Source organism: Rana temporaria, chromosome 9 (assembly GCF_905171775.1).
Source record: "Rana temporaria chromosome 9, aRanTem1.1, whole genome shotgun sequence".
Lineage (NCBI taxonomy): Eukaryota > Metazoa > Chordata > Amphibia > Anura > Ranidae > Rana > Rana temporaria.
The window spans coordinates 31,520,097-31,538,690 of record NC_053497.1 but is presented as its reverse complement, the minus strand read 5'-3'; the positions used below and the strand labels follow the sequence as shown (position 1 = coordinate 31,538,690).

The 18,594-nt window shown below is 46.0% G+C and overlaps 1 protein-coding gene across 1 annotated transcript in view; it reads left to right on the top strand.

Moving 5' to 3' along the window:
- SKIV2L (Ski2 like RNA helicase) overlaps positions 1-16,349 on the top strand; it is a 106,076-nt gene extending 89,727 nt beyond the window's left edge. Inside the window, exons 26-31 of the mRNA XM_040323079.1 lie at positions 4,162-4,372; positions 5,928-6,038; positions 8,707-8,925; positions 12,916-13,056; positions 13,236-13,450; positions 16,079-16,349. Of these exons, the coding sequence (XP_040179013.1) occupies positions 4,162-4,372; positions 5,928-6,038; positions 8,707-8,925; positions 12,916-13,056; positions 13,236-13,436 (883 nt within the window). The 3' untranslated portion in view covers positions 13,437-13,450; positions 16,079-16,349. The remainder of the gene's footprint in view (positions 1-4,161; positions 4,373-5,927; positions 6,039-8,706; positions 8,926-12,915; positions 13,057-13,235; positions 13,451-16,078) is intronic.
- The last annotated feature ends 2,245 nt before the right edge of the window (positions 16,350-18,594 follow it).

Below are 18,594 nucleotides of genomic sequence, written 5' to 3'. Positions count from 1 at the left end.
TCTCTAAACACTGCAGAATTCAGCCGACTGCTTCTGTCTTCTGTTACATCATCAATAAACACCAATGACCCAGTGCCAGTGGAAGCCATGCATGCCCATGCCATCACACTGCAAGCACCACCATGTGACCATAGATGATGTTGTGTGCTTCGGATCATGAGCTGTTCCAAGACTTTTTTCTGGTACAGAATAATCGTAGTTTCATCCATCCAAAGAATGGTCTGGAATATTTGGATGTTTTTTGGCAAAGTCTAATCTAGCTTTTCTATTCTTCAGGCTTATGAATGGTCTGTACCTTGTGGTGAACCCTCTGTATTTGCTCTCGTGAAGTCTTCTCTTGATTGTAGACTTTGACGCACATACACCTACCTCCTGGAGAGTGTCCTTCACTTGTCTGGATGATGTGAATGGGTTTTCTTTACCATAGAGAGGATCCTGCGATCATCCAACACTGTTGTCTTCTGTGGACGTCCAGGCCTTTTTATGTTGCTGAGCTCACCAGTGCGTTCTTTTCTCAGAATGTACCAAACTATTGATGTGACCAGTCCTAATGTTGCTGCCATCTCTCTGATGGATTTGTTTTGTTTTTAAGCCTTACAATGGCCCGTTTCACTTCCATGGACAGCTCTTTTAAACACATGATGTAGGTTCACAGCAATAGATTCCAAATGCAAATACCACACTCAGAATCAACTCCAGACGTTTGACCTGCTTAACCACTTGCTTACTGGGCACATAAACCCCCTTCGTGCCCAGGCGAAATTTCAGCTTCCGGCACTGCGTCGCTTTAACTGACATTTGCGCGGTCGTGCGACGTGGCTCGAAAATTGACGTTCTTTTTTCCCCACAAATATAGCTTTATTTTGGTGGTATTTGATCACCTCTGCGGTTTTTATTTTTTGCACTAAACAAAAAAAGAGCGACAATTTAAAAAATATATATATATGTTTTACTTGTTGCTATAATAAATATCCCCAATTTTTTTTTAAAAAAACTATTTTTTATCTCAGTTAGGCCGATACGTATTTTTCGACGTATTTTTGTAAAAAAAAAAAAAAAATTCGCAATAAATGACTGGTTTGCGCAAAAGTTATAGCGCCTACAAAATAGGGGACAGAATTATGATTTTTTTTAATTTTTTTTTTTTACTAGTAATGGCGACGATCTGCGATTTTTATTGGGACTGCGATATTGCGACGGACGTATTGGACACTTTTGACACAAATTTGGGACCATTCACATTTATACAGCGATCAGTGCTATAAAAATGCACCAATTACTGTATAAATGTGACTGGCAGTGAAGGGGTTAACACTAGGGGGTGAGGAAGGTGTTAAATGTGTATCCTGGGTGTGTTCTAACTGTGTGGGGGAGGGTGACTGGGGGAGGTGACCGATGCTGTGTCCCTATGTACAAGGGACACAGATCGGTCTCCTCTCCTCTGACAGCACGTGGAGCTCTGTGTTTACAAACAGAGCTCCACGTCCCTGCTGTGTTACCGACGATCGCGTGTACCCGGCGGACATCGCGGCCACCAGGTACACGCATCGGCTTCCCAGCGATGCGCCGGGACAGTGTTTACCCGCTGCGCGCCCCCCAGGGGCGCGCGCGGGTAATGCACTTGAAATGACGTCCAAAGACGTCCAGTTGGCACCTGAGAGCCGCGCTGTTGACGTCTTTTGTCAATAGCGCGGGTCTCAAGTGGTTAATTGATGAAGAAATATCGAAGAAGTACCCACACCTGGCCATGATACAGCTATCGATTTAATTGTCCAATTACTTTTGGTCCCTTGAAAAAGGGGGGTTGGCTATTCTTAAGAGCTGTAATTCCTAAACACTTCCTCTGATTTGGATGTACATACCCTCTAATTAAACCTGACAGGGTGCACTTTCAGCTCAAAAAATTGAGAACCAGCTCTCAAACATTTGTTGTCGGAAATTCGGACAGCAAATGTCCGATGGAGCCTACACACGGTCGAAATATCCGACCAAAAGCTCACATCGAACATTTGTTGTCAGAAATATCGATCATGTGAACGCGGCATAAGAGTCTTTGTTGCAAATGGCAAAATTCTTTGCTTATCATGAAGTCATTAGGAGTGTCAGCTTGTGGATTGAAGCTGGTTTTTGACATAAAGGTCCCTGACATCCAATCAGCCTCTGAATAACCTTCTTTACGATAACTGTCAGAACAGTGTTACAGGAATCTGGAAAAATGATTGTGTAAAATGAACCTGACCTGGTCTATTATGTTTCTAAGATAACTACATTGCAACAGCTGTGTTAATCTTCCATGTGGAGCCCCCTTGGATCGTCAACATAGGCTGTACATGAGAACCTGACCTCTGCTCTAGCCTAGATTAAGCAACGGCCTCTCACCGCACAAAGTTCTGTATCCATTAGTAAACCTTCCCATGTTCTCTGAAGTTCTGGCATTTTACAGTTGAATGAAAGGAGGGGGGGCAGAGCTTGATGTTTGGAGAGATAGGACTTAAAGCAGAAATAGACCCAATATGGGAAGCTCTGCTTGTTTCCCCCCTCCCCCTCCACTGCCATTTGACATCTTTTGGGGGAGGGGGGAAACGGGTACCTGGTTATGACAGGTACTCACTCACATCTCTGACTGATCTCACCACGGCAAAGTCAGCTGGAAGTTAGGCCCCCCTCCTCCTTCCCTCGCCTCCGGGCCATTCACAAAGCGCAGTGTGCTTCACGCATGCGCAGTAAGGAACCGGCTGTGAAGCCGGAGGTGACAGCACCCGACATCTGATTGAAAAATTGGCTGGGGCAAAGACACCACTGGATTTATGGACAGGTCAGTGTTCTAATAATAACCACTTAAGACCCGGACCTTTAGGCAGCTAAAGGACCCGGCCAGGTTTTGCTATTCAGCACTGTGTCGCTTTAACAGACAATTGCGCGGTCGTGCGACGTGGCTCCCAAACAAAATTGGCGTCCTTTTTTCCCCACAAATAGAGCTTTCTTTTGGTGGTATTTGATCACCTCTGCGGTTTTTATTTTTTGCGCTATAAACAAAAATAGAGCGACAATTTTGAAAAAAATGCAATATTTTTTACTTTTTGCTATAATAAATATCCCCCAAAAATATATAAAAAAACATTTTTTTTCCTCAGTTTAGGCCGATACGTATTCTTCTACATATTTTTGGTAAAAAAATCGCAATAATCAGTTATCGGTTGGTTTGCGCAAAATCTATACCGTTTACAAAATAGTTTTATTGCATTTTTATAAATTTTTTCTTTTTTTTTTTACTACTAATGGCGGCGATCATCGATTTTTTTTCGTGACTGCGACATTCTGGCGGACACATCAGACAATTTTGACACATTTTTGGGACCATTGTCATTTTCACAGCAAAAAATGCATTTAAAATGCATTGTTTACTGTGAAAATGACAATTGCAGTTTGGGAGTTAACCACTAGGGGGCGCTGATGGGGTTATGTGTGACCTCATGTATGTTTACAACTGTAGGGGGGTGTGGTTGTAGGTGTGACGTCATCGATTGTGGTTCCCTATAAAAGGGATCACACGATCGATTACGCCGCCACAGTGAAGAACGGGGAAGCTGTGTTTACACGCAGCTCTCCCCGTTCTTCAGCTCCGGGGACCGATCGCGGGACTCCAGCGGCGATCGGGTCCCGCGGTCCCAGAGCTTCGGACCGGGTCGCGGGTGCCCGCCCGCGACCCACGGCTGGGTACTAGCACAGGACGTACCTGTACGTGCATGTGCCCAGGCGTGCCATTCTGCCGACGTAAATGTGCAGGAGGCGGTCCTTAAGTGGTTAAAAGTCAGCAGCTACAGTATTTTTTCTGAAGAAGCCTGGAGCTCCGCTTTAAAGTTCCACTACAGGCAAAATTTGAATATTGGATTCCGCACTATGGTATCGAGGAATACAGGAACATCTAGGAGGAGGAAGGAAAGGTTTGTGGTTTGATTAATTAATGTTAATGTTAATGTCTGGACATGTTATTATTCTTCTCTTGGGTAGTGTGTATAACATAGTCCTAGGATCCAAGGGGGCTTCATCAGGACACAGCCATAGATTTGTTGTTACCATAAAAACATTTAAAGGCAAGGTCTGGTTTATTTTAGCAATTTAGAAGAAATTTAATTTTCATTTTTCTATTTACCTCCTTAGGAATGACCCTCCGGGCCCTGCAGTATCTGGGGTGACTCAGGAGCTATCTCGCCTTGCAGACTTGCCTTCGGGGTCAATTACCTCCTTGTGCCCCATCAATGATCTCCAGCTGAAGGAGCTGGAGGTGGTGGATGGAGTCAGCCGGGCAAAGAGACTTGAAGCAGCACTACGAGAATTCACCTCCCCCAACAGCCCCCGATTTACATACCAGGTGAGATCATCTTCTGCCATTCTACAAAAAGCACAATACTGCAGATGTACATCACATAGACCAGGGATATGCAATTAGCGGACCTCCAGCTGTTGCAAAACTACAAGTCCCATCATGCCTCTGCCTATGGGTGTCATGTTTGTGGCTGTCAGAGTCTTGCTATGCCTCATGGGACTTGTAGTTTTGCAACAGCTGGAGGTCCGCTAATTGCATATCATTGACATAGACCATGCTGTTATTGTACTTATTGGGTGTCAACTGATATTGTTTTTCGGCTGCCTTTCAGGCCGATGGCTAATATTCTGGAGATTTAAAGTTTTTATTTTTACACTCTCCTTTTTAATGCAATTTTTTTTATCACTGTTATTGCTGTCACAAGGAATGTAAACATCCCTTGTCACAGTAATAAGCAGTGACAGGTACTCTTTGTGGAGGGATCTGGGGTCTAGAAGACCCCAAACCCTTCTTCTGCACTATTCAAAACTGCAAGATTGGCGTTTTTGAATAAGGATGAGATTAGGCGTGTCCGCAACACGCATGTGCAGAGCCCGCCAGGAAGTCGGCACTGCGCTTGGCTGTCACAGGCAGTGAGGCATTTCTCTATCTCTGCAGCCGTGGATCAGGAAAATGGCTCACAGCCTGCGATTAGCGCAGCGCAGTGCCAACTTCCTGGCGGGCTTTGCACGTGTGGTTTGCGAACACACCTGAGCTCATCCTTATTTTTAAATACTCTCTTTTTTTTAAAGCTGGTACCTTTAGACCCCTTTCACACTGGAGCGTATTGCAGGCGCTATAGCGTTAAAAATGGCGCCTGCAATCCGTCCCTTAAACAGCTGTCACATTCACACTGAAGCATTGCGCTAGCGGGACGGTAAAAAAAAGTTCTGCCAGCAGCATCTTTGGAGCGGTGAAGGAGCGGTGGGTTTACTGCTCCTTCACCGCTGCAGCCCATTGAAATCAATAGGACAGCCGGCTATACCGCTGGCAATGTGCTGCTGCAGCAGCGCATTGCAGTCGGTTTTAACCCTTTCTCGGCCATTAGTGGGGGTAAAAATAGCGGTGTTTTACCGCCGACGCTATGGGCAGCTCAGTGTGAAACGGGTCTTGGGATGGCAGTAATCCGGAAATGATGTCATGACATTGCTTCCGGGTTACTAGATCCGAGACCCGAACAAAGCCGGATCGGCTTTGTTCGCGTCTCCAGCCAGCCGGCGAATGTGACGGCTGGCCGCTCGGGTCTCCCGGTGGAATGCGAGACCTAGGCGGTGCGGTGGGAGGGGGGGATGTCCTCTCTTGCCGCTGCTTGTAATAACAGCCAAGTTGCTGCTTAGCTGCATTGGTTGTTATTACAAGAAAGCTGACCGTCCGCTCGAAAAAGATCGGTACCGGGGTGATGGCTGCAGGTGCAAGTATCACTCCGGTACAACCCCTTGAAGCAATATCGGTAAGTTTGTGACTGATACCAATTCTTCAAAAAAAGTGAATATCGGCGGCACTGATAATCGGTCGATCTTTAGTACTTATCTGTGTTCAATTCTGCCATTTTCCCTTGTAGTATCTACGCATGGAGCAGAGATCGCAGGTACTGAGTGAGCTGGATCGTCTTCGCTTCCTTACCTCTGACCAGTCACTGTGCCTCCTGCCAGAATACCAGCAGAGAATCAATGTGAGTTACAGGGGTCTGGGGGGGATTCATGGTGAATGCAATGGGTAGAAAAATGAATAGAAACCTCTAATAAAATGTCCAAGTCTTAGGAATTGTTAGCATCATAATTTCTAGTAGGGTTGTCCCGATACCACTTTTTTAGGACCGAGTACAAGTACCGATACTTTTTTTCAAGTAGTCGCCGATACCGAATACCGATACTTTTTTTAAATGTGTCCCCATATGCAGCCATGTCCCCCCCATATGCAGCCATGTCCCCCCCATATGCAGCCATGTCCCTCACATATGCAGCCATGTCCCTCTAGCCATGTCCCTCACATATGCAGCCATGTCCCTCTAGCCATGTCCCTCACATATGCAGCAATGTCCCTCTAGCCATGTCCCTCACATATGCAGCAATGTCCCTCTAGCCATGTCCCTCACATATGCAGCAATGTCCCTCTAGCCATGTCCCTTACATATGCAGCAATGTCCCTCTAGCCATGTCCCTCGATGCGGCAGGGGGGGGAAAGTATTCTATTTAGGTATCGGGGGTATTTGCGCGAGTACGAGTACTCCCGCAAGTACTCGGTATCGGTCCCGATACCGATACTGGTATCGGTATCTGGACAACCCTAATTTCTAGGCCATGTTATGCAGTTTTTGTAGCAAATGGGTCCAAGAAGTGGTCATTTGATGCTGTACTTTTATGCCATCTATAGCTACCCTGCTAAACTTCCATCTCACTCTGCTGTTGATATTCATTGTACAATCATCATTTACCTTGTACCTATTTGGCTCCCCTTGTCACATAAAATACATTTGTGAGTTTTTGGACCGGGCATGTCTGTTATTTGGGCGTAATTGACTATCTGGTTGCTTTGGATCTCTTTTAATGGCTCCATGTTGCTTTGAAAACTTGTGTGTTAAATAGATCCCTGTCAAACATGCAGCCTCTTGACACTTTTTGTGTGGCCCTTAGGACCCCTGCAGACACTTATGTGTTTCTCTATTGCCCTATTCTAGCAGTGATTTTTAGCAGCCCCATCTAATATGTCTCCAGTCAATTCAAATTCAAATAAGCTTTATTGGCAGGACCAAATACATGTTAGCATTGCCAAAGCAGTTGAGTTTGTATAAGAAAAAGGGAAGGGGGGGGGGGGTAATATAACTGGGAATTAACATAAGTCTGTGAAAGGATTTTACATGCTGTCTACTGAAGCATGTCCCCAGCCTCCAACATCTCCTATAGCATGCTCAGTCTGACAGTTTCCCCGTAGTCTGCAATCTTTGACCATCTCCTATATTATGTCTGCAGTTTCTGACCGTCTCTTGTATCATTGTCTAGAATCTCTGACTATCGCCTGTATTTTTTCCACAATCTCCAATCATCTCTTGTGTCATGCCCATAGTCTCTGACCAAGGCTGGCCCAAGACATTGTGCTGCCTGGGTCCAAGAATAAACCCTCCCCCCCCCCAAAAAAAAATCACACCCACCAAAAGGCCCTCACATCTATTATTTTATATCATGATAATTAAAACTAAAATTAAATTCATCAGGAAGTGAGATTTGCATGCAACAGCATTTTGTCTATATGCAAAATTCTATGACATACCATTATGTTCAATTCCAAGGGGTGGGCTAGGGCAGTATAGGGGCGGCCTAGGGCAGTATAGGGGCGGCCTAGGGCAGTATAGGGGCGGCCTAGGGCAGTATAGGGGCGGGCTAGGGCAGTATAGGGGCGGCCTGGGGCAGTATAGGGGCGGTCTAGGGCAGTGTAGGGGTGGGCTAGGGCAGTATAGGGGTGTGCTAGTTTGGTATATGGACAGGCTAGGTTGGTATGTGGGAAAGGCTAGGGTAGTATGTGGGTCAGGCTAGGGTAGTATGTGGGTCAGGCTAGGGTAGTATGTGGGTCAGGCTAGGGTAGTATGTGGGACAGGCTAGGGTAGTATGTGGGACAGGCTAGGGTAGTATGTGGGACAGGCTAGGGTAGTATGTGGGTCAGGCTAGGGTAGTATGTGGGTCAGGCTAGGGTAGTATGTGGGTCAGGCTAGGGTAGTATGTGGGTCAGGCTAGGGTAGTATGTGGGACAGGCTAGGGTAGTATGTGGGACAGGCTAGGGTAGTATGTGGGACAGGCTAGGGTAGTATGTGGGACAGGCTAGGGTAGTATGTGGGACAGGCTAGGGTAGTATGTGGGACAGGATTGTAGTATGTGGACAGGATTGTAGTATGTGGACAGGATAGGGTAGTATAAGGGGAATATTTACAGAATTATTTTGCGCGGCTCTTAGTTGATATTTGGAGTCGCATTTGAAGCCCCCTTATCAAAAAAGTTGACCACGACCATTATAGATTCTGGTAACTGGCAACCAGTCTATTGTAACTCCACTTTTGCAGCTGTGATTAGAACTGTGATTTATTCTAATCACGTGGAAAATAATTTTCAGCCAATGTCTTGTGTTCATATTGGTGGTTGGCATTTGTTTTCAGACCTAGAAGGTTACAGTGCTTGTTTGTCTATATCAAATTGTGTAGGCAATTAAAGGAGAATTAAAGTCTAGTCAAATTTAGGTAAATTTTATAGAAAGTTAAAGGCTAGTAAATCCTGTGGCCATCATGGCTTCTCTGTTTCATATTCTTGGCTGGATCTCCAGTTTAATGCGTTTCCCCTTCCTCCCCCCTGCAGGTCTTGCGCACTCTACAGTACATAGACGATGGCGGTGCTGTACAGCTAAAGGGCCGGGTGGCCTGTGAGGTCAGCTGTCATGAACTGTTGGTGACTGAACTAGTCCTGGATGGGACCCTGTCTCCTCTTAACCCTGATGAGATTGCAGCACTACTCTCATGCCTGGTCTTTCAGCACAAGACGCAATGTGAGCCGAAGCTAACGGAAACTTTGAAGCAGGTAAGGCTGAACGGTTTCAAAAAGCAGGACATGGCAGCATTTCACAGCATGTCAATTTGCTGGAGATATCTAACCGTTCCTTTTTTACTCCTTTGATTAGCCCATCTAAAAGTAATATTGTAGTTATAGGGATGCCTAGTGAGTCCAATCAGCCCCTGGCTTCTTGGAGTAAAGCCATTGGATACTCCCAAAAGTGAGATCTTCCCTCCATGATTCCCAACATTGTTCAATAGGGACTGTTGGAATTATGGAAGGGATATCTCACTGTTGAAAGTTTCCATGTGATATACAGTAAGAAGCCAGGGACCGACATGCATAACAAAATGAAAAGTAAATGAACAGAAGAGAAATCGATTTGATGTGACTGCCCTTTGGCTTTAAATCGGCATTGATTCTTCTAGGTACACATGCATATAGTTTTTTTTTTTTAAGGAACTCGGCAGGTAGGTTGCAGGCACTGGCTAGTATCAGAGCCAGATACACACAGGTTACATACGCCGCCATCTTTAGAGTGAGAACAATGGCCCAGATTCAGGTAGAATTTGCCCCTTTTTTACGGAGGCACAAGGCAACGTTTTTGCCCTGCGCCCCCGCAAATTTACTGCGCTACCCGCGATTCACGGAGCAGTAGCTCCGTAAATTGCGGGGGCGCTGTGTAAACTTGCCCTGCGTAAGGGCGCCTAATGTAAATGATCCCGTAGGGGGCGGGAATCATTTAAATTAGGCGCGCTCCCGTGCCGAGCGTAGAGTGCATGCTCCGTCGGGAAACTTTCCCGACGTGCATTGCGGCAAATGACGTCGCAAGGACGTCATTTGCTTCAGAGTGAACGTGAATGGCGTCCAGCGCCATTCACAAATCACTTACGCAAACGACTTTCCCGCGACGCGGGAACGACGGGTATCCTATAGCATTGGCTGCGCATGCTATTAGGATGTGCAACCTTACGCGAAACCCGACGTACGCAAACTACGTAAATTGCGCACGCAGGGCTCGCGCAACGTTGTGAATTGGTGTTAGTATGCAATTTGCATACTATACACTGAGCACAATGGGAGCGCCCCCTAGCGGTCATCGCTAGAATGCAGCCTAAGATCTGCGTGGCATAAGAGCCTTATGCCACGCAGATTTTAGGCTGCAGTCGGCGTTACGATGTTCCTGAATCAGGAGCATTCGTAACGCCAGGGCAAGTAAGCAATTGCGCTGTGTAACCTATGGTTACACAGGCGCAATTGCTTCTTGAATCAGGGCCAATAATTCTAGCACTAGACCACCTCTGTAACTCTAAATAGGTGATCTGTAAAAAATGTTAGTTGCCTTTGGAGATTTCTAAGTACCGAAGTTTGGTGCCATTACACAAGCGTGCGCAATTTTCTTTTTTTTGACAGTAAAGCGTGCGCAATTTTAATGTGTGATATATTAGGTATCTATTTACTCGGCGTAACATCGTCTTTCACATTATAAAAAGAATTCAGGCTAACGTTAGTTTTCTTTTATTATTATTATTATTTTTTTTATTCATGAAACAGTTTTTTCCCAAAAGAACACGTTTGAAAAATTGCCAAGCAAATACCGTGTGACATAAAATGTTGCAACAACCGCCGTTTTATTCCCTAGGGTGTCTGCGTATATAATATATACGCAGACACCCTAGGGAATCAAATGGCGGCAGTTGCAATTTATATATATATATATATATATATATATATATATATATATATATATATATAAAAAAAATCTTTGGGGGTCATTTTCTAGCAATAAAAATATGATTTTTACATGTAGGAGATCAGTGTCAGAATTGGCCTGGGTGGCAAGGGGTTAATTACCATGAGTAAGTAACATACAAATAATTATATATTGTTTTTAAGGTAATTTACTATATTTTCAAAAACTGTACTCAAGCAGGTGGCTTAACGGACAAATTACTGAAGTTTGAAGTTATAACTTCCAACCCGTAATTTCACAGTAAATAGATAAATAATAAATGATTATGTTATAACATATAGTAGTATAATATATGATTTAGCCTGATTAAAACATTACGTTTTCAGCAGCAGCAGAAGATTCTCATTATCCCTCTTAAAGGGTCACTAAAGGAAAAAAATGTTTTTGCTGAAATGACTGTTTACAGGGTATAGGGACATAAAAGTTAACTGATTCCTTTTAAAAATGATTAAAAATTGAATTGAATCTATCATATAATGTGCCTCTAGTTTCACGTTCGGTTTTAAAGGTACATACATGAAGTTCTGGGTGAGAGGTGAGTCGGGAAGACTCACAGAACAAAAACAACAAATCCAGGGCAGTGTTTTGTTTTTAAAATGAATCTGATTCATTCTGGGGAGTTTTAGACACACAGTAATGACAGCCTAGACCACCGTGAAAATCTCCCAGTACTGTGGTTATAAGGAAACAGGCAACCAGGAAGTGTGGAGATCACAGCAGAATTACAGCTACTTCAAAGCAAAAACGAACAATGAGGACATGAAACCAGGACTGCAGTAAGGTAAAGGAAGCTATTTAGCTAAAAAAAAAATTCCTTTAGTGACCCTTTAACTGTGTGAGAAAAAACATGGGATTGTGGGTAAATATTATACACACAAACCAATGTTTTTTGCTTCTAGTTAAGAGTGCTGAACTGGAGGGGAGTATTTGTCTTTTATACACATGCCCGCTTTTATGACACTGCAGTAAGAGGCGTGCCTCCACTGCAGCATTTTTATTGGATAGCTTGTTCCAAGGGTGCTTTACCATTGGTCCAAGGCTCCAAGCTGTCCATTGAGCTCATTGCTTCTGACAAGTGAGGAGAGGCACTGTGAGCTCATCCCCTTAGTCTGCTGCAAACAGTGTGCAGTGTTTAACCACTTGCCGACCGCTGCACGCCGATATACGTCGGCAAAATTGCAGTGGTGGGCAAATGGACGTACCTGTAGCCGTGACCTTGTCCGCAGGCCCCGCAAACTCGATGTTCGCCCTTGACCCGCGATTGTGTCACGGAGAGGCAGAACAGGGAGATGCCTATGTAAGGCATTTCCCTGTTCAGCCTAGTGACCCCTAGTGTTTAACCCCCTTCCCTGCCAGTTTCATTTACACAGTAATTGATGCATTTTTATAGCACTGATCGCTGTATAAATGACAATGACAATGGTCCCATTATTAATAAAAAAAAATCAATAAACAATTTGCCATAAATCCATCCCCTATTTTCTAGACGCTATAACTTTTGCTCAAACCAATCAATATATGCTTTATTGGATTTTTTTTTTTTTTACCAAAAATACGTAGAAGTATACATATCGGCCTAAAATGAGGGGAAAAAATATATATATATTTTGGGGATATTTATTATAGCAAAAACTAAAAAAATATTGCTTTTTTCAAAATTTACACTTTTTTTTTGTTTATAGCGCAAAAAAAACAAAACGCAAAGATGATCAAATACCACCAAAAGGAAGCTCTATTTGTGGGAAAAAAAGGACGTCAATTTTGTTTGGGTACAACGTCGCAATTGTCAGTTAAAGCGACGCAGTGCCGAATTGCAAAAAATGGCCTGCTCATTCAGCAGCCAATTCTTTCCTGGCTGAAGTGGTTAAACTACCCGCTCTGTATGTAGCTTCTGACAGGCTGTACAAGGAGCCCCGTATCTCCGGAACCATAGATGATAGGAGCCCTACATTTTGACCAGTGGTGGGGTAGGACTTCAGCTACCTGTAACCTTGACCTTCAAGGGTCGCCAAACTACGACCCTGACTTTACGTCCCTGGTAGGTTGTTCCAAACATCTTGGAGAACTTCTTGCAGATCTTTTGTGGAGGTAGATCTCAGATCTTTCTGTCTCTTCATGTAATCCCAGACATACTTCATGATGTTGAGATCAGGGCTCTGTGGGGGCCAAACCATCATTCCAGGACTTCTTGTTCTTTTTTACACAGAAGATGGTTCTTAATAGAAATTGGCTATATATATTATAGATATTGTGTTTTCTTGCAGGGAGTGAAGAAGGTGAGAGAGCTGGCTGAACGAATTGCGCTGATTCAGCGGGAATGTGGCCTTAGGGAGCCAGTGGAGGACTTTGTGTCGCAGTACAAGTTTGGCCTGACGGAGGTTGTGTATGAATGGGCACGTGGAATGGTAAGGACAGTTTACTGGTGGAAAGTAGTGATGGATTTAATATGATGAAAAGGCTGAGGCCCCAAAAATGTATCTTTAGTATTTGTAAGTCATGACCGACTCTCACTATACCGCAAGATTGTAATATTTTGAATGGGTTGAAATTTAACTTGTATTCACATCCATTTATGTAATTCCAGCCATTTGCAGAAATCATGACCCTGACTGACATCCAGGAAGGCCTTATTGTGCGCTGCGTACAGCGACTGGACGAAGCGTGTCGGGATGTACGTTCTGCCGCACGGTTGGTGGGAGATGCTACTCTGTGTGCCAAGATGGAGGCCGCCTCACAGCTCATCAAAAGGGATATAGTGTTTGCTGCCAGCCTGTACACTCAATGATCTCTCGCCAAGCGGTAATTGCCAACATTCTTGACTCGTTTCCTGGCTTCTTTGATAGTATTTTATAGTGCACGCTTCAGGGACCTTTAACAGTCAATGTGTTCCTGTTTTTACAGGAGACCAGCAGGTCCATATTTACCATAATAGTACTTTAACCACCTCCCATCCGTGCTATAGCCGAAAGACTGCTACAGCGTGGACCTAATTTCCCGGGAGAGTGTCCATGGACGTCAGCCAATGACAGCTGATCATATGATGTAAACCGAGCCGGTAATCGGCTATTTTTTCTCCTCATGCTTTTAGCTGGTTGTGCGGGGTTCACTCCTGAGTTGGCTCTGTGTGTCCATAGACACACAGGCCCGGATTCAGATACATTTGTGTATCTTTTGGCGGGCGTAACGTATCTCAGATACGGTACGCCGCCGTAACTTAGGGCGCAAGTTCCGTATGCAGAAAGAACTTACGCCCTAAGTTACGGCGGCGTAACGTCTGTGATCCGGCGTAAGCCCGCCTAATTCAAATGGGGATGATGTGGGCGTGTTTTATTTAAATGAATGGTGACCCTGCGTATGTGACGTATTTTACGAACGGCACATGCGCCGCTCGTGAAAAAATCCCAGTGCGCATGCTCGAAATTACGCCGCAAATCGTCATTGCTTTAGACGTGAACGTAACTTACGTACAGCCCTATTCGCGAACGACTTACGCAAACGACGTAAACGACGTACGTTTTTTACCTTAATGCAGACAATGCAGTAAGGTAAAAAAAAAAATTGCCTTTACAATCGCTTTTTGTTAAAAGAACAAACATCTCTGTAATTACCTGAAATTGCACAGAGCAGCCCCAAACCTCCTCTTCTTGGGTCCCTCCTCTCTGGCCAGTGCCCACCATGGAAAGTTGCTTCCCGTAGAGGCGCTCGTGCATGCTCTCTCCCGAGCCCTGCTGCGTCCATTGACACAGACAGCGAGATTCGACCTCACTCGTCACTGGAGTTGATTGACAGGAGCAGGAGCCAATGTCCAATGAGGAGGGAGGCCGTGGCGAGAGCCCTGCTCTTGTGCAAGTTGCTGGATCAGATCGGGCTTGGGTAAGAATAAAGGGGGGGGGGGGTCCTGCAGCAGAGAAGGATTTTTACCTTAATGCGTTAAGGTAAAAAACACTTTAGGCTTTAGAACCGCTTTAACTTTAAACTGATATGTTTTAAAGGCCTTTACCTCCTTCCTGCCCACCTCAGCAGCCCTGTAACTGGGCAATTACACCCAAGAAGCAGGAAGGTCTGCCTAATCATGTGATTGTTACAGTGGTCACATGATCGGGAGTTGTTCCCCCTCGGTTCCTGATTATTAGTACAGACCGAGCGCCGTCATCGACAGTTCAGTCTCTATGTGCGCTCTCAGCACAGAAGTTTATGCCACAAATAGATGCACATGTGTGACATGCGGGCGTTGAAGCCCACACTCTGCCTCCACACTAATGCGTTGCTTGAGCAGCAAGAGGTTAAAACATCAGTGGACAATTTTAGGTTTAATATTTTTAATGGCCACATACACTTTTAAGAGTTGACATTTTCGTTTTTTCACGGTATTTATTCGTCACAACCTCATCTTTTATATTTTCCAAAAAAATAGGAATTGGGGGCCAGATTCACGTAGAATCGCGGCGGCGTAACGTATCGTAAAAACGTTACACCGCCGCAAGTTTTCATCGCAAGTGCCTGATTCACAAAGCACTTGCGATGAAAACTACGCCGGCGCAAGGCGGGCCAATTCAAATGGGCGTGTGCCATTTAAATTAGGCGCCGGACCTACTGCGCATGCTCCGTTTTCGCAATTCCCGTCGTACTTTGCGCGCCGTGACGTCATTTTTTCGAACGGCGACGCGCGTAGCGTACTTCCGTATTCCCGGACGTGTTACGCAAACGACGTTAAATTTTAAATTTCGACGCGGGAACAACGGCCATACTTTAGACAGCAATACGATTGCTGACTAAAGTTAGGGCACCCAAAACGACGACTAAATTTGCGACGGGAAACTAGACTAGCGGCGACGTAGCGAACGCGAAAATCCGTCGTGGATCGCCGTAACTCCTAATTTGCATACCCGACGCTGGTTTACGACGCAAACTCCCCCCAGCGGCGGCCGCGGTACTGCATCCTAAGATCTGACAGTGTAAAACAATTACACCTGTCGGATCTTATGGATATCTATGCGTAACTGATTCTATGAATCAGTCGCATAGATAGAAACAGAGATACGACGGCGTATCCCCTTTGTGAATCTGGCCCTATAGTGTGTTTTTTTAACACAAAATTATAATTTTTTTTTTACAAAAATATGTATTTGTTAAACAGTAGCACAATTATCATGTGGAATAAAGAAAATACAACTACCACCATTTTATTCTACAGGGTCTCTGCTTTAAGGAAATAAATTAGGCTTTGTGGGTTTTAACTAATCTTCAGTCCTAAAATGTTTCTTTTTTTTTAAACATGTACATAAAAAAGGTGCCGGAAGTGAAAGGGTTAATGTACAATGACCGTTCTTTTTTAAATGAATGTTTTTATCTTCCTTGCTTCTCCTCTTAGTACAGCGGTAACTAATATCATGAAGTATAACTTATTATATTTCCCCAATTTTTCAGCATGATAAAATCTAGCCTCGCCTGGTAAACCATCCACCTATCAGCACGCAGTCCTGGAAAATGGCTTCCGAGTGGCAAAAATGGCCGCAGCGTTGAGTGCCGAGTCGTAACCTCTATGAGGTCTGCCTCTTGAGAGCGAGATTCGGAATCCTTGTCTCAAGAAGAAAACATGAGATTAGCTGTTATTTCAGAGGCCGGGATGAACTGCACAGGGCCTTTGTTGCTGTAAATTACAGCACTGCTTATAGAAATAAAGTAGTTGTGGACTCTTCTCGTGGTGTGTTTATTCCTTATGGTCTTAGGTGAACTGTCTGTGTTCCACCCTACAGCCAAACATAGACTTAGTTTATTAAAGTAGAATACATTTTTCACCTTTTGTTGCTTTCTAGGCTGACCATACATTACAATCTCACTTGGATCTACCAAACGTATGTAGTAGAAGTGCCTGCCTTATTGTATGATCAGTTTATATAGTGTATGTATGGCCAGCTTTAGAGCTGCTGATCTACTGCAGCTTCTTCCTGCCTACATGCACCCCAGCAACTTCTACATGGGTTTCCGGATGTGACAAGAGCCCAGCATGCCTGTGTAATGTGACCACTTGTAGCCATCATTGGGAGAGCAAACAAATCTTCCCCCTACTGAAGATACTGTATGTGGTTTTAGAAGATGAATGAAACTGTGCTAGTGGAAGATTTAAATGCTTTCTTATATGAAAAACACAACAAATTCCAGTCCACATGGTACACCTGAATGTGATTTACTACCTCACGGGTATACTGGAACGCGCATACTTCTTGGGAATACACTTCAGGATGGAACTGATTCGGAGTCGGCGGGAGCTGAGCAGGACCCAGACCAACCCCCCTCCCGCTCTCTCTTTCTTTCCTTCTCTCTGTTCTCTCCCTCCCTCCCCTCTCCCCCAGCTCTCTCATCTCTACTCTTTCCTTCCCTCTCTCCCCCCACACTCCCTCTCTCTCCCACAGAGGACAGGGGGAGAAGACAGCACGGAGCATGGGAGGAGAAGACAGCACGAAGCACGGGGGGAGAAGACAGCACGGGGGGAGAAGACAGCACGAAGCACGGGGGGAGAAGACAGCACGGGGGGAGAAGACAGCACGAAGCACGGGGGGAGAAGACAGCAAGGAGCACAGGGTGGAGAAGACAGCAAGGAGCACAGGGTGGAGAAGACAGCAAGGAGCACAGGGTGGAGAAGACAGCAAGGAGCACAGGGTGGAGAAGACAGCAAGGAGCACAGGGGGGAGAAGACAGCAAGGAGCACAGGGGGGAGAAGACAGCAAGGAGCAGGGGGGGAGAAGACAGCAAGGAGCACAGGGGGGAGAAGACAGCAAGGAGCACAGGGGGGAGAAGACAGCAAGGAGCACGGGGGGAGAAGGGAGCACGGGGGGAGAAGACAGCACGTGGGGAGAAGACAGCAAGGAGCACGTGGGGAGAAGACAGCAAGGAGCACGGGGGGAGAAGACAGCAAGGAGCACGGGGGAGAAGACAGCAAGGAGCACGGGGGGAGAAGACAGCAAGGAGCACGGGGGGAGAAGACAGCAAGGAGCACGGGGGGAGAAGACAGCAAGGAGCACGGGGGGAGAAGACAGCATGGAGCACGGGGGGAGAAGACAGCATGGAGCACGGGGGGGAGAAGATGGCACGGGGGGAGAAGGGGGCACAGGGGGGAGAAGACAGCAAGGAGCACGGGGGGAGAAGACGGCAAGGAGCACGGGGGGAGAAGACAGCAAGGAGCACGGGGGAGAAGACGGCAAGGAGCACGGGGGAGAAGACGGCAAGGAGCACGGGGGGAGAAAACAGCACAAAGCACGGGGGAGAAGAGAGCACGGGGGAGAAGAGAGCACGGGGGGAGAAGACAGCACGGAGCACGGGGGGAGAAGACAGCACGGAGCACGGGGGGAGAAGACAGCACGGGGGGAGAAGACAGCAAGGAGCACAGGGGTGAGAAGACAGCAAGGAGCACGGGGGGAGAAGACAGCAAGGAGCACAGGGGGGAGAAGACAGCAAGGAGCACAGGGGGGAGAAGACAGCAAGGAGCATGGGGGAGAAGACAGCAAGGAGCATGGGGGAGAAGACAGCAAGGAGCACGGGGGGAGAAGACAGCAAGGAGCACAGGGGGGAGAAGACAGCAAGGAGCACGGGGGGAGAAGACAGCAAGGAGCACGGGGGGAGAAGACAGCACGGAGCATGGGGGAGAAGACAGTAAGGAGCACAGGGGGAGAAGACAGCAAGGAGCACAGGGGGGAGAAGACAGCAAGGAGCACGGGGGGAGAAGACAGCAAGGAGCACGGGGGGAGAAGACAGCACGGAGAAGACTTGCAACTCCCCTGCCGCACCGATCACCCTGACTGCCCAGGTATTGGGTGAGTCATCGGAGCATTTCCCCCGAGTACAAGTACTAGGGGAAATGCTCGGTATTGGTACTGATACTAGTATCTGTATCGGGACATCCCTATATTTTATAATGTGCTAGTATGCGATGCATACTAGCACAT